This window comes from Pseudocercospora fijiensis (genome assembly GCF_000340215.1).
Source record: "Pseudocercospora fijiensis CIRAD86 unplaced genomic scaffold MYCFIscaffold_4, whole genome shotgun sequence".
In the NCBI taxonomy this organism is placed as follows: domain Eukaryota; kingdom Fungi; phylum Ascomycota; class Dothideomycetes; order Mycosphaerellales; family Mycosphaerellaceae; genus Pseudocercospora; species Pseudocercospora fijiensis.
Genome location: NW_006921535.1, coordinates 1,254,731 through 1,267,713, shown reverse-complemented (window position 1 = coordinate 1,267,713; position 12,983 = coordinate 1,254,731). Strand labels below are relative to the sequence as shown.

The following is a 12,983-nucleotide window of genomic DNA, read 5'->3' as shown; positions in this document are numbered from 1 at the left end:
TCCGAGTGCGATATAGGTCTATAGTAGTATGCCTTATATACCGCTGCCCTCTAATATATATTACTACTATTAATTTGTTAATAATCGCTAATAATATCTTACTTTTTGCTATACCGCTATTTTGCTAACAAACTTTAGCTTCATTTTTAGTAACATACTTAGTATCTATTAGCAGAGATGCGGGGGTCGTTAAAATCTATTAAAATAGTACGAAATCTATTAAATTGCGACTATACGACCTCTTATTCGCGATGTTTAGTATACTAGCGGAAATCGTACTACTACTACTACTACTACTACCGTCGACCTAGCAACCGCGACGCGCGGCGACGACGAGATCACGTTTTCTATAGTTACGCACACTACGGAGCGGACTTCTATATCTTACTAAGTCCGCTATAGTAGGCCGAGCTTATTCTTAGTATAAGCGACGCTCGGACGGTGGTATGGGACTTTATACGGGCCCCGAAATCCGTCTATTCGGAAAATTGCCCTGCTATAAATATCGAATGCTGAGTTTTACGAACCAAAAATCCGGGGTGTTCATTGTTCACTGAGTTTCGCTTCAGACCCTCGCTAGAATACGCGAGGCCCGCTTCCAGCCGTCCGTATACACTTCGCCAAGAGGGTCTGATCGGAGATTGATCTCGACAACATCCTAACCGTCGTGCCAGGTGGTATGCTGGTCATCGCCCTAAGACGGCGTGTCGCACTCCGGACATCGAATACTGCTTGTTGCAGAAAAGCTGGGTTTCACACTTCCCGCTCCTTCCTCGAAAAAGCCAAAGATCAGCCAGTACAGAAGACGAATGATGATCCTCGCGTGGACGAACTCATTGAAGACGCGTTTGCTGTCGTCAAGTCCAGCTATGAGGCTCCAAAACATGCTATCGTGCTTGCTCATGGACTTCTGGGCTTCGATGAGCTGAGACCAATTGGTCACTTCTTCCCGGGAATCGCGTACTGGAGAGGCATAACACAGGCTTTGGCAGCCAAGAATGTCGAAGTCATCACAGCGCATGTACCGCCTTCGGGTAGAATTGAAGTGCGAGCCGCCAAGCTAGCTGAGAGCATTGAGAGGCAAGCAAATGGCAAAGCAGTAAACATAATCGCGTTAGTATCACAAACGTTTTCGTGGCCCATGACAGGAACTGACTCGGAGTAGGCACAGCATGGTGCGTTGATGACATGGCAACTACTGGAACGACTCGAGCTAACAACAGCCAGGGGTACGATCATCAGATATGCTACCAACCTCGACACTGACACGCAAGCAGAGGTCTAGATGCAAGACATATGGTGTCCCGACTCAAGCCCCCGAATGTGAAGGTGCTATCACTCACGACAGTTGCCACACCGCACAGAGGATCTTCATTCGCCGACTACATGTTCAAGCAGATCGGCATGAGCAATATTCCCAGGCTGTACAAAGTCCTCGAGTTCTTTGGCATGGAGACGGGAGCCTTTCGACAGCTGACCAGAGAGTACATGGCCAATAATTACAATCCAAGGACGCCGGACGTGGAGGGAGTCAAGTATTACAGCTATGGCGCTGCATTCCAACCTCATCTGACTTCCGTATTTCGAAAGTCGCACAGTATCATCGAGCCGATTGAGGGTGCAAATGATGGTCTTGTCAGTGTCGAGAGCAGTCAATGGGGAACTTACAAGGGTACTCTGAATCATGTCAGCCACTTGGACCTCATCAACTGGACGAACAGACTGAGATGGTATTTCTGGGAGCTGACGGGTAAGAAGCGGAAGTAAGTCAGTCCGTGGCTTCTTGGTGGTCAAAGTATTAATTCAGGCTCAGTTTCAACGCCATTGCATTCTACCTCAGCATCGCGGGTAAGCTGATAATACACTTGAATTCAATCACATAGCTGACAGCGCATAGATATGCTCGCAAAAGAAGGACTTTGACCTCCGTTCTGCCTATTTCAGATTTACAGCGAACGGACAACATAGTTGCGTGACCAGTCTTCGAATCCTATCAAACTACGCATGCGGATCAATCCGAGACGGTTCACGCTTCATGGTAAAAGTCGCGAAGACAGCTTTCGCAATAGAAATTCAGAAGGAAACACAAATATAGATCTGAGCTTGAATCCAAAATCCTGACAATCGCCATCGACTCAACGGAATCCTGAGAATTATCATCAGGGTTTCCCTAAAAGCTTTCATGGGCTTCACAAAAACATGACCCTCTCGCAGCTGACCATGCATCAATATAAATTGATTGATGACGGATACGCCTTACCGTTTTAGACAATAATGCTCGTTAACACTTACCTATCCCCAATTGCTATATCGCTTCATCTACAATTCGAGATGAGTCACAAGCTCGAAACCTTTGGACTGTGGGCGATTGTCAGGATTTTGCTGTGGTGCGGTGCTGATCATTTCGTGAAGCCGAGGGGTTGGTTGCAGTATGGCTCCGAAAGCATTCATATTCGGATGCATTTTTGACGGCATCATCCATAGTCATCTTCACGGAACTCGCATCACCAAAATTTAAAACAAAGTTTGTTTGGGATCAAAGGCCGTGCGTTCGTTCACTCGGCATCTTTATGCTTTCCTCTACTGGAGTTCTCTCGTGGCAAGATCTCTTCCGCTTGAGGTATATATAAACGCAAACTGAATCTGGTCCTTTCTCGATAGCCATTCATAGTACAACGACACGATTACCTTTCAGTCAGAATCTTGAAGATCGGCGTGGTATATAACTGAGGTGTGTGGTTCATAGCTGGGGCCACGATGCAACCTCTGTCTCGTGGGCTTGCAGCTTTCGGCATCGTTGTGTTGTGGGCGGCTGTCGGATTCTTGTATCCGTCGAATGCATTCACTCAGAAGACTTCCAAATTCTTCAAATGATGCCATGGCTTAATTGGCGGAGGTCGCGACGTGCGTACTGGATGCCAAATTCAAGTCGCGTGTCTATTCTGTCGTTGTTCCTCATTCTCCTCAAGACGCAAAGCCATCCACGCCCGTCCTCCCATAAACCCTCTCATAACACTCCCCAACATCCGGACAATGCACCGCATCTTTCCCAAAAATCATATGCCACATATACTCCAACACAGTGCCAAGCGTCTCATCATCATACTCCGACTCCAAAACCAAATCCAGAAATTTTTCATACTCCTCTTTCCCCCTCTTCAGAACCTGTTCCTTACTCACAGCAAATTGAGCACAACAAGGCGTAGCCACGACGGGAATTTTTTCTCGGACATCCTCAACACTCATATCGAAGAACGCAGCGTACACATGAGGATACGCATGTTCAGCATTTTTAATGGGGTTCGGTGGAGTTCGATTCAAAATCATCTCGTTCGGGCAGCCGACGTCGGTTTTACATCTCAGATTGACATAGCCTTGTTGTTGTACGTATTCGAGGTTGAGAGTTTGGAGCATTTGGACTGCGTCGTAGTTTGGTGCGTCGTTGTGCCAGGCTTGAGGCCAACCGTTGCGATGGGCGTGGACGAAGACTGCGGTTTCGGGGAAGTTGGAGTGGTTTTCGACGATGTAGGTTAGGTAGGGGAGGGCTTCTTTGGATTTGTTGATTTTTGTTCGATGGCCGGACGGTGAGGTTGCGTTGAGTTGGAGGTCGACGATGTAGATTGCTGACTCCCAGTCGGAGAGCTCGGAGACCCAGGTTGTGTCTTCGGAGGAGAGTTTGCCCATTACGATGGCTTTTCGGGGAGGGTCTTGGGACTGGGCGGATGATGTGGCGATGTCATCGGAATTTGTTGTAGAGAATGGCGTTAGCGCAGTCGTGGACTCGGTCGACGATGAACTCGTGGGCCGAGTCCCGGTGAGGATTATCAGCTCATCCTGCACAGCAGCCGTGGAGATTCTTGCTGGAATAATGGTGGCCGCCGTTGAGATACCAGGCGCCGAATAATCAAGCTTTGTGATGGTTGGCTGGCCTTGGACGTCATCTTGCGGTCGATAAAGCTGCCCTTGAATGTGTTCATATTGAGCCTCATTCGTCGATTTGTAGATGCCGCCAGACAGTGCTCCAGTGGCTTGGATGGTGTTCAGGTAGTAGAGAAACGCCAGCAATAGGATACCAGCACCGCCGATTCGACTCCATTGCTTCGAAAGCAGCAGCATGACGCTATCAGCCCAGTCCAGAGCAGCTGTTGTCCCTATTTCTCGCAATGAAGATTATGTTTACAGACGGAGAGAATGCTGGGCACAAAGCTGAACAACGAGAGACACACGCGTCACCTACCAGTGGACACGGGGGGTGATCCGTAGTCCTCCCCATCTTCAGCCGATGCCCAGCACAAAGCGGCACGGCGCCTCGGCGGGATCTTGGAAGAACAATGTCTAGAATAATGTGTGTGAATCTTTGCAGAAGACGACGTAATCCGGGGTACTTTGACGCGACGTTCATCTGTCCGCCAAGCCATATCAAGTTAGGCTTTGGCTAAGAGGGCGCACCCTTGCAGCGCCAGGATTTGTAAGGGTCCGTGCCACGTTCTCCTTTCAACTGGAATACTGGATGTCAAGCAATTGTCTCTCTTTCCTACATCCACTGGCAAAGCCTTCTTGCCCGCTCACGCTGCTTCTCAATCGGCAGGCAAGCTTCATGAATTTGCACGGGCCGGTTCAAACAACTCCTCAAAGCGCGCTCAACGGGGCTTGATTTCGGATGTTGCACAATGCGTAGCAACAGATGGCCCATCAACAGCTTCGCCTGGTTGGTGGCCTGGTCGGCGAAGTTGAGAAGTACCACAATTATCAGCCGGTCTAGTCTGCGGGATGTCGTTGCAAAGGCCTGCAGAGTCTCATTGTGGCCTCATTCCTATGAACAGATAGCATGCACTTGGACGCAGCGGCTTCTCCTCGTTGATTGCCCACTCTCTCCTGCCTGCCCCAGCTCCCGGGTAACGCTCCACAATCTGATGCGACTCTGGCTGCATCATACGCGGTTCTCTCAAGTTGAAGCTGGACTTGCTGGTGAACATACTGGGCTTCTGGAAGAAGGAAACTGGAGTGACTTTGGCTCGATTCGAATTGCTACCCGTCTCGGATCGCTCTTTCTCGGGTTTCCGCGACCTGAAAAGGACTGCGTCTCGCTCGCCAGCAGCCTCCATAGAACTTGAATACATGTAGGTGACATTGGAGCGGCGGCAAGGGGTACTGGATTGAATATGACGATATGGTGTGCTCATTGTAGGTGAAAGGCGAACACAGGAGAAGCAACGGCTCTGTCGCTGAGACGGAAGCCGCCACGAGTGTTGGTACTTCCACCGCTCCTTGGGCACGTCTCTCGGCAACTGCTAGAAGAGACCAGATATCTGTACCATGATACTACACTGGGCCAGATGATCCTCGATCACTCCTCGGCCAATGCCGTCGACATTCTGTCAAGTCGGATCTGGGCGTGTTAGAGGTACGCGAGAAAGGAACCCCACAATTGAACGTCTTTCGAACATGCGTGCCTAAATAACCGTGGGTTGGGCAGTGTTGAACAACACCCTCCCCGAGACATTTGGGAATCGAGGGTCTCGCTTTGCGAGCTGGCATGCTTGTCATCGGAGTTGAGGTCGCAAAAGCTCCTCTCGGAGATAAAAAACAAATAGACGAGCTAGTTCATTGAGAGCTCTTCAGCAGAATGACACGAACATTCTGTGTCAAAAGAACGCTATCCTGTGCTCTAACATTTGCCCTCGGTTAGACTTCGTACATGTGGGCAACCGACTTCAGCAGCAATTCCAAATGCCCATCCAACGATGATGTAACACCCAAACTATCCGATCAACATCACGTTCAACTGCACCTAATTTATTCAAGTACTATCATCTATCCTCCAACAATCCATATTCCAACCAAAACAATCCCCAAACCATGGTCCTCACAATCCACCACCTAGGCCACTCCCAAAGCGACCGCGTCGTCTTCCTCTGCGAAGAACTCGGCATCGACTACACCCTAAAAAAATACTCCCGCAGTCCCGTCCTCTCACCCCCAGAATACAAAGCCCTACATCCCATCGGCGCAGCGCCCGTAATCGAAGACGATGGCGGTGTAAAAATTGCCGAAACCGCTGCGTGCTTTGAATACATAATCAACATGCACGGAAAAGGAAAGCTCTGGGTGCGAGCGGGCGCGAAAAATTATCCGGATTTTCTGTACTGGTTTCATTTCGTGAATGGGACGCTGCAGCCCGGGTTTTCGAGGACGATGGCGATGACTATGGCGGGGGTTCCAGAGGATAATGCGACGATGGGGAGGTATAATCAGAGGAATCAGATGGCTTTGAAATTTGTTGACGAGAGGTTGGGGGAGGTGGAGTTTTTGGCTGGAGAGGAGTTTACAGGTATGCATTGCATATCCGCGAGAAATCTTGGGGGGGGGTGAAATTTTACTGATTTGTTGGGTGTTTTTTCTAGCTGCTGACGCAATGATAATCTTCTCTCTGACTACGATGCGAGAGTTTTGTCCGGTGGATCTTTCGGAATACAAGAATATTCTGGCTTATGTCCAGAAGATTGTCGCGAGGCCTGCGTATCAGAGATATTTGCAGAAAGGGGATCCAGATATTGATATTCAGCAGTTTATCCGCGGACCACCTCCTCCAGTGTTTGCAGCGTTTCGGCAGCATAAGTGAGCTACATGGATGGCTAGTTGAGCCGGGTCGGAAGTTCTTCACCTCTTAGATAGTGCTCCAAAATCTCTGCTTGCTCATCATACCATCTGTCGCAAAGTGTCAGAAATTTTTCGATATCAATGGGTGGAACGAAAAGGAAAGGATCTGCTCCTCACCTGTTCATCGTCCCGGCGTTGACATAGCCCATATGAGGACTCAAAACAACAGCACTCTTCGCCCAATCCTCAGATTTTCTCCACACACTATCAGCACCAAGTGGCTCTTCCCAAAACACATCAGTAGCAAAACCCTCGATGCCACCTTCCTTCAACGTAGCAATCAATGCCTGTTCATCAATCAACCCCCCACGAGAAGTATTCAGCAAAACAGCACTCTTCTTCATCAACCCCAATTCCCTCTTCCCAACAACCCCTCGGCTTCGCTCCGACAACACAACATGCAAACTCACAAAATCACTGCGTGTGAAAAGCTCCTCTTTACTCACAACTTTGAAAACACCCTTCGCAAAACCCGCATTCTCCGCAGCAGCGTCGGCTTTCTCTTGCGTAAGATTCTCGCTCCAGGCTATGACGTTCATATCAAAAGCTGAGATCGCGGTCTTTGCCATCATAGTCCCAAGTTTGCCGAGACCGAGCAGACCGAGAGTTTTGCCGGGGATTGTGATGATGAGGGAGCTTTGCCATGCTGTGGGACTAGTTTTCAAAGCTCTGTCGTCGTGCACAATGCGTCCGCATAGGGATAGGAGTAAAGCCCAGGCATGTTGGTTTACAGTGCTCTGGCCTGCAGGTGGAGGAGGGTCGTAATCAGCAGATTGATTCGCTGGTCGATCGCCTTTGGTGCCGGTCACGATGATGTTGTTCTCGGTGGCTGAGTTGAGATCAATGCTGGCGTTCCGTGTGCCGGTTGTCATTAATAGCTTTAAGTTCGGCAGTTGGTTCTGTAATTCGGCAGGGAAGGCTGTGCGTTCTCTCATTGATGAGATGACTTCGTAGGGCCTGAGTCGTTCAACCAATGCTTTCAGGCCTTCTGACTTGGCGGCATTGAGTGTTTCTGGAAAATGGTCTACTTTCAACCCTTGCACACGTGCGAAGTGGTTGGTCGATGTACCGGCATAATCGTCAAGGACCGCTACTAATGTGTTTGTCTTCTGGGCCATTGTGGATGTTGGTCTGGATCTCGTCAGTGTTTAATGAGCTGTCTTGATAGCAACACGCCTTGCCAGCATTGAGAGAGTGACAGGAATCAGGCTAAGGAGTCATGTTTGTCACATTATCCTCTAATCAAGACTTGTTAATAATCAAGTTCCGGGTGGGGCTAATCCAAACCCAATCCCGCTATGTGCCGATGCCGGATGTCAAGGTTGCCCTGCGTCGCTGTAGATTGATCATCAATATGACAATATCCAGATTCCGCAGGCTTATTAACATTCTGCAATGTTGTTGATATGGTGCCTTGACCTTATGCAGCGCGATCTCCATGCTACGACTACCCATTGCTTGCTGCGTTTCGTTGAGAGTGTTCTTCCAGAATAGGATACTCCAACTCATTCTGGAGGGTCTCAACTCTAGCCTTCTCCATCAAAAGCTGTCTACTTCGATCTGAAGTATCGTGCGCAGAAGGACGCCAATCGTCTTGCTCTCGCACGCCCCGAGCTTGGAACTCATTGGATCTCGATAGTGATCCTCTCATTTTCGAAGTCTCTCCGCTGACCAGGGTGCTGGAGCCTGTCTGCAGAGGGTTTCTACTCTTCGTGCTCTCGCTCGCTTGCAGCTCTGATCTCACGTTTCATGCCCTCCAATCGACGGTGCAAAGTCCACAATTTCTGCCTCTCGGCCTTGGGTACGGTCTCTCCTCGCTTCTCCATGGCAGCCTGCTCATCATATAGCTTCGTGTAGTGCGGATAGTAGTCATCGTGGAACTTCCGGGCCATGGCAACGCCCTGCCTGTAGCTGATGGTGCCGCTGACGTCGACGTCATTTGAAGCCGCGCTATCGCTGGTGATGCTTCGTTCCAGGCTGTCGTTGCTACTCACTGCGCCTCCAGACTTCTGCGACTTCTGCGCCTGAGACGAGCTGGACTCGGTCTTACGGTGCTTAGCGGCATGGCCGTTTGTGTGGCTCGTGATGGGTGAATCCACTGCCTTTCGCTTGACGCCATTCTCGGACTTGTGACTGGCGCCGGCGCCGTTCGTCATGCCTGGCTTCGGGGTGCTGTTGCCGTTGACAGCCCCTTTTGAGGCCTTTTCTGCATCTGGCTTTTTGTGAAGGCCGTTCAATTTCTCCGATGATGATGATGTTGAATGATGGGACTCTGTGCTGGTGAGTGTGTCGTGCCGCTTGCGAATGCCATTGACGTTAGAAATGCCCAAGCCTTTGGGTGTTTCTGCACCTGGTTTGATGCGTTGCACTCCGACGGCTGCTCGATCGGAAACATCGGAAGCAACGCGCGGACGTGCAGCACCCAAAGGCGAAGGAGCCGTTGGCCTGTGATCCGGCTTATTGGGACTGAGCTGGCGTCGATGCTGTGACGATGAGGCAGGGGCAGCCAGAGCGTTCGGAGTGCTCTTGCCCGGCGCTGCTGCTTTGGGCTTGGCAGCGGTGGTAGCGGCGGCGGCGGCGGCGGCGGCGGCGGTGGCTTTTGCTTTCGCTTTCGTCTTCGCAGCAGCGGCAGCCTCCTTCTCTGCAGCAAGTCTCGCCGCTTTCTTCTGCTGCGGCGTCTCGTGCGCATGCGCGTCACTGCTCGGCGGCGATGTGGATGCCATCGCCTTTGCCTTTGCCTTTGCCCGCGGCTTCGGCGCTGCGTTTGCAGCAGATTTGCGCGCGTTTGATGCAGTCTTCGGCTGGCTGCTGGTTGGAGCCCCACCACCACCACCACCACCTTCCCCTTTCATATTCTCCTCGCTCTCCTCGCTTGAATCTTGCACAAGCTCGGCCGACTTCACTTTGGGATTGTTTGCTTTGGTCGTCTGCTTCTTCCTCGCTGGCTTCCCTTCTCGATCACTAGCTGCGGCAGCAGCTTCGCGCTCCTTTCTCTTCTTCTCCTTTGCCTCCTCAACGGCTCGCTGCTTCGATGTCTTCCCAATTATCTGCTTCAGCGCATTGTTCTTTCCTGATCCAACTCTCGGCGTGCCACTGCCAACTAGCGGCGTATTGGCAGACATCATCGCCTTCTCGTCTGCAGCTGCATCGCCTTGCGGGAGAGGACTGGCTCCCTGATGCGGAGTCGAATATGCAGCTCCACCGCCAATGTTCAGCTTCGACAAAACAATTCCTTTGCCACGATCCTCTTTCGGCAGCAGCCTTTGCCATATCTCTTCATCCTTGCCAATCCGCAGCCGGTCGTACGCTCTGATAGCGTTGTCAATGGCAGCTTGCCTTTCCGCCTGCGTGCTGTATGCAAAATTCCAAACATCCAACTCCTTATATGCGCCCTTCGTGAGCTCCCACCTGCCATCTATCGGCTGCACGATCTTCTCCACCACCTTCTCCAGTTCATCTTTTGGTATTCTCGTCCTTGCACACATCTCCTCATGTGTGAGTGGCTTAATGGCAAGCAGGTGCACGAGCGGCATCTTCATGGCCTTCTCCCTGGCAGCCGAGTTGCTTGCCGGAGCAGACGTCGGTGCAGCACCTATGCGTGGAGTAGCTGCAGCACTCAATGCCGGACTTGCATGCTGCGAGCCGGAGAGGCCTCGACGATGAGCATGCTTCTGCTCTCGATTCGCTTCGTAACGGTTCTTGGGCTCACGAACAATGGCGTTGCTAATGTTGACCGATTTCGCTTGCCGTTCCTGCTTGGCTGCAGCGAGCGTGTTCTGCAAAGCTGCCAATGCTGCATCTGGACCTAGGCTCTGCTTTCTCTTCGACACCGTCACTTCAGCTCGATGTCCAACAAGCCCAGTGAATTTGAGATCGTGTATCGACTCAGTGGAAGCCGAGTACAATTCATGCCGGAATGCCTCGGGGGAAATAGTCAGGTCTATTGTCCGCTTTCCAAGGCGTATTTTCTGCTCCCAGGGTCAATACACCATCTACCAATCTACTCAATGAGCCTTACTGGAGTCGTGCCGGTGACGAGCTGCAGGCCACCCTGCACATTCGCAGCTGACTTGACATCTTTGAGCACATGCTCACTGAGTTTGAATAGGATAGCGGTCGTGGAAGTGTGCTTCGAGGCTTCGGCCCCATTCGTGAGTCCATGCAGGGTGAGGCCGCTTGGAGGTATTGTCGACGCCGACATGGCAGTCTCGCTGGGGAGGACTACGGATTGCTTGCGAGGAGAGAAGACAAGTCGCTTCTCAAAGAATCCATGGGCTTGCTTTGCTTGAACGCCACAAACCTGGACACAATGAGCAGCTATTGCAGACGACTCCCACGAGGTCGCGTCAACTCACCCAGCGGCCTGGCTAACGGAGATGTTTGCTACGGATCATGCCCAGGGTGCGTGGGAGACTTTCCAAGACTGATTCACGAAATCGACGAACAGTAGTGCAATAATGAGACTTGCTCCGGTGAACAGGGCTAGCAGGCGTGACTTGAGACAATAATGAATGATGGAAGCGGGAAAGATGCAGGACGACGCTTCGAGGTACGGCGTCTCTGCGTACACGCGCTAACGAACAGCGATCCAGGCTGCGGGCTTCGAGTGGAGTGGATCAAGCACAGGGCGAGCCGTACGTAACGTTACTGCGAATAATCAAGCTCGGGCTCTAATCCACACTGGCGGCTGACTGGCCGGTGACGGATCTGTGGTTTTATAGCCAAAAGCAAGCAAGCAATGTTGGTCCCATGTGAACCTGAGAATGGTTGCAGTTGCACACAGCGTCACGCCGCTAATAGATAGTTAAACGGTTGAAAATGTGTCTCGACTCTCAAGTTGGGAAAGCGTCCCAGTCACGCTTCTGCTGATTAGTTCTAGCGACGCTGCTATCTCCTGCAGAACTCGACATCCCTTGTATGGGAACGAGCTGACACCGATACCCGCTCCCCGAGACCAAAATGGACATCGTCTTTGTCAGAGACACGCATCGCCGTTCGCGTTGGCGTTCCCGTCCTTCAAGCTCGTCCACACCACGATTGAAACAAGGCAACGAGCCGATGCGTTCCCACGTCGGCTTCCACCACAATGCACACCCTGGTCTCCCAGCTTCAAGTTCCAGAGCTGCGGTTGTCCAATCAACCCTATTGGAGCTTGCGGGCCTTCCAGATGTGAGATGGGCGGGGGTGGGCACGGGCGGACTCGTACCTTTCCAGGCCCTTGCTTCCCTTCCGCTCTGCTGACATCCCTTGTCGATGGCCCTCAAATTCCATAGTCCATACCTCTTCGCCTGCCCCATTTCTCCTCGTGTATGTATATTGTTGAGCATACAAGTGTCACACGAATTTTCCGGGAGAAAGGGTCACGCCATCAGCGCCATGGAGGCGCTCGCTCGCTTTGCGAATCCATGCCACGCGGGCACAGATGATTTCCGCAGGCAGTGCTCGAGCCATTCGGCACTGCCACTGCCAGCTCGAATACGGACAGTAGTACGAGCGCTTCAAAGACTCATAATAGCACACATGACAGCCAGGCATGTTAGAATATGCTCGGCCTTCATCCACACAACACGAGGATATTCTCAGAGCTAGCAAGCTCGCTTATTATGAGGTCCAGCGAAGAGGGCGAAATGTTGCTGGCTCTGAGGCACTTTTTCGCTGAGTCAGCATAAATTACGTGATCTTGCTTTTTGATTTCTACCAATCAGAGGCCGAGCTAGATTTTGGTAAGGAGCCTTTTTGCAATTTAAACCCTCGCTACACGTACCTTCCGAGCCGAGTCTAATTGTTATTTCGCACTCCTCGAGTTGTTCCAGGTGCCTTCTGCTTCGCTGGAACGATCGCTGGCAATTGCCGGTCAATCATCGATCGTGAGTGCCTGAGTATGTAAGCGCCAGCGCCAGCGCCAGCGCCAACCTGCCGAATAAACCGGCAACGCTCCGAGCGCTTTTTGTTCATCATCCCACTCCTTCATCATCATCCCACTCCTTCATCATCGTCTGAGCACGCAGCGTCTCAACTCATAAGAATGTGGTCAGACGACTGTTGAGACATGTCCCCACTTCATACACCATCCAACATTCCCATTCCCACCCCGTGGGCCGTGGCTCAGACAACTTCGACCGGGGTGTCACCACCAGCCCAGCTTTCTTCACCTGCACAGCCGTAAGCAAGACTTCAGAGCCTCACGACCCACGACCTCCCAGCAACTGCCTTCTCCATTTGTACAATACGAATATTTTCGCCCCATCTTCAATGGCGGAAGGATGCAGCTTTTCCCTGCCGCAGATCGAATTCCATCGCTGCTATCAGTCCGCACTCACTCG

At 51.5% G+C, this 12,983-nt stretch overlaps 10 protein-coding genes across 10 annotated transcripts; 3 read left to right on the top strand and 7 right to left on the bottom strand.

The window, feature by feature from the left end:
• Positions 1-251: 251 nt before the first annotated feature.
• MYCFIDRAFT_188044 (uncharacterized protein) lies at positions 252-1,923 on the top strand (the record flags this gene model as incomplete). The annotated part of the gene is made up of 5 exons (XM_007927996.1): positions 252-275; positions 803-1,113; positions 1,278-1,763; positions 1,814-1,848; positions 1,898-1,923. 5 exons carry the CDS (start codon positions 252-254, stop codon positions 1,921-1,923), a joined length of 882 nt encoding a protein of 293 aa, XP_007926187.1.
• A 23-nt stretch (positions 1,924-1,946) lies between these two features.
• Positions 1,947-2,226, bottom strand: MYCFIDRAFT_174300 (uncharacterized protein; the record flags this gene model as incomplete). Its single annotated transcript, XM_007927995.1, has 4 exons — positions 1,947-1,998; positions 2,031-2,057; positions 2,088-2,170; positions 2,194-2,226. 4 exons carry the CDS (start codon positions 2,224-2,226, stop codon positions 1,947-1,949), a joined length of 195 nt encoding a protein of 64 aa, XP_007926186.1.
• A 105-nt stretch (positions 2,227-2,331) lies between these two features.
• On the top strand, positions 2,332-2,518 carry MYCFIDRAFT_174299 (uncharacterized protein; the record flags this gene model as incomplete). The annotated part of the gene is made up of 2 exons (XM_007927994.1): positions 2,332-2,384; positions 2,413-2,518. The coding sequence occupies 2 exons, from the start codon at positions 2,332-2,334 to the stop codon at positions 2,516-2,518; spliced, it is 159 nt and encodes a 52-aa protein (XP_007926185.1).
• Positions 2,519-2,994: 476 nt separating this feature from the next.
• Positions 2,995-3,705, bottom strand: MYCFIDRAFT_6395 (uncharacterized protein; the record flags this gene model as incomplete). The annotated part of the gene is made up of 1 exon (XM_007927504.1): positions 2,995-3,705. A coding segment is annotated over one exon (711 nt), but the record flags the coding sequence as incomplete, so codon positions are not given.
• Positions 3,706-5,859: 2,154 nt separating this feature from the next.
• MYCFIDRAFT_36633 (uncharacterized protein) lies at positions 5,860-6,622 on the top strand (the record flags this gene model as incomplete). The annotated part of the gene is made up of 2 exons (XM_007927578.1): positions 5,860-6,331; positions 6,405-6,622. The coding sequence occupies 2 exons, from the start codon at positions 5,860-5,862 to the stop codon at positions 6,620-6,622; spliced, it is 690 nt and encodes a 229-aa protein (XP_007925769.1).
• A 13-nt stretch (positions 6,623-6,635) lies between these two features.
• Positions 6,636-7,778, bottom strand: MYCFIDRAFT_36323 (uncharacterized protein; the record flags this gene model as incomplete). Its single annotated transcript, XM_007927558.1, has 2 exons — positions 6,636-6,708; positions 6,778-7,778. The coding sequence occupies 2 exons, from the start codon at positions 7,776-7,778 to the stop codon at positions 6,636-6,638; spliced, it is 1,074 nt and encodes a 357-aa protein (XP_007925749.1).
• A 96-nt stretch (positions 7,779-7,874) lies between these two features.
• On the bottom strand, positions 7,875-8,591 carry MYCFIDRAFT_182618 (uncharacterized protein). Its single transcript, XM_007927993.1, has one exon. It carries the CDS (start codon positions 8,550-8,552, stop codon positions 8,364-8,366), a length of 189 nt encoding a protein of 62 aa, XP_007926184.1. The 5' UTR covers positions 8,553-8,591; the 3' UTR covers positions 7,875-8,363.
• Positions 8,592-10,364: 1,773 nt separating this feature from the next.
• Positions 10,365-11,134, bottom strand: MYCFIDRAFT_87652 (uncharacterized protein; the record flags this gene model as incomplete). The annotated part of the gene is made up of 2 exons (XM_007927992.1): positions 10,679-11,134; positions 10,365-10,628 (listed from the first exon to the last, which is right to left on the bottom strand). Coding segments are annotated over exons 1-2 (447 nt in total), but the record flags the coding sequence as incomplete, so codon positions are not given.
• A 363-nt stretch (positions 11,135-11,497) lies between these two features.
• MYCFIDRAFT_211142 (uncharacterized protein) lies at positions 11,498-12,219 on the bottom strand (the record flags this gene model as incomplete). The annotated part of the gene is made up of 1 exon (XM_007927990.1): positions 11,498-12,219. A coding segment is annotated over exon 1 (489 nt), but the record flags the coding sequence as incomplete, so codon positions are not given.
• On the bottom strand, positions 11,500-12,218 carry MYCFIDRAFT_182617 (uncharacterized protein). The gene has a single exon (XM_007927991.1). The coding sequence runs from the start codon at positions 12,193-12,195 to the stop codon at positions 11,995-11,997; it is 201 nt and encodes a 66-aa protein (XP_007926182.1). The 5' UTR covers positions 12,196-12,218; the 3' UTR covers positions 11,500-11,994.
• Positions 12,220-12,983: the final 764 nt, after the last annotated feature.

Bases quoted from the DNA above. Each gene is read 5' to 3' on its own strand.
- MYCFIDRAFT_182618 (XM_007927993.1), bottom strand. From the start codon at position 8,552: ATGGCCCGGAAGTTCCACGATGACTACTATCCGCACTACACGAAGCTA.
- MYCFIDRAFT_182617 (XM_007927991.1), bottom strand. From the start codon at position 12,195: ATGCCTGGCTGTCATGTGTGCTATTATGAGTCTTTGAAGCGCTCGTAC.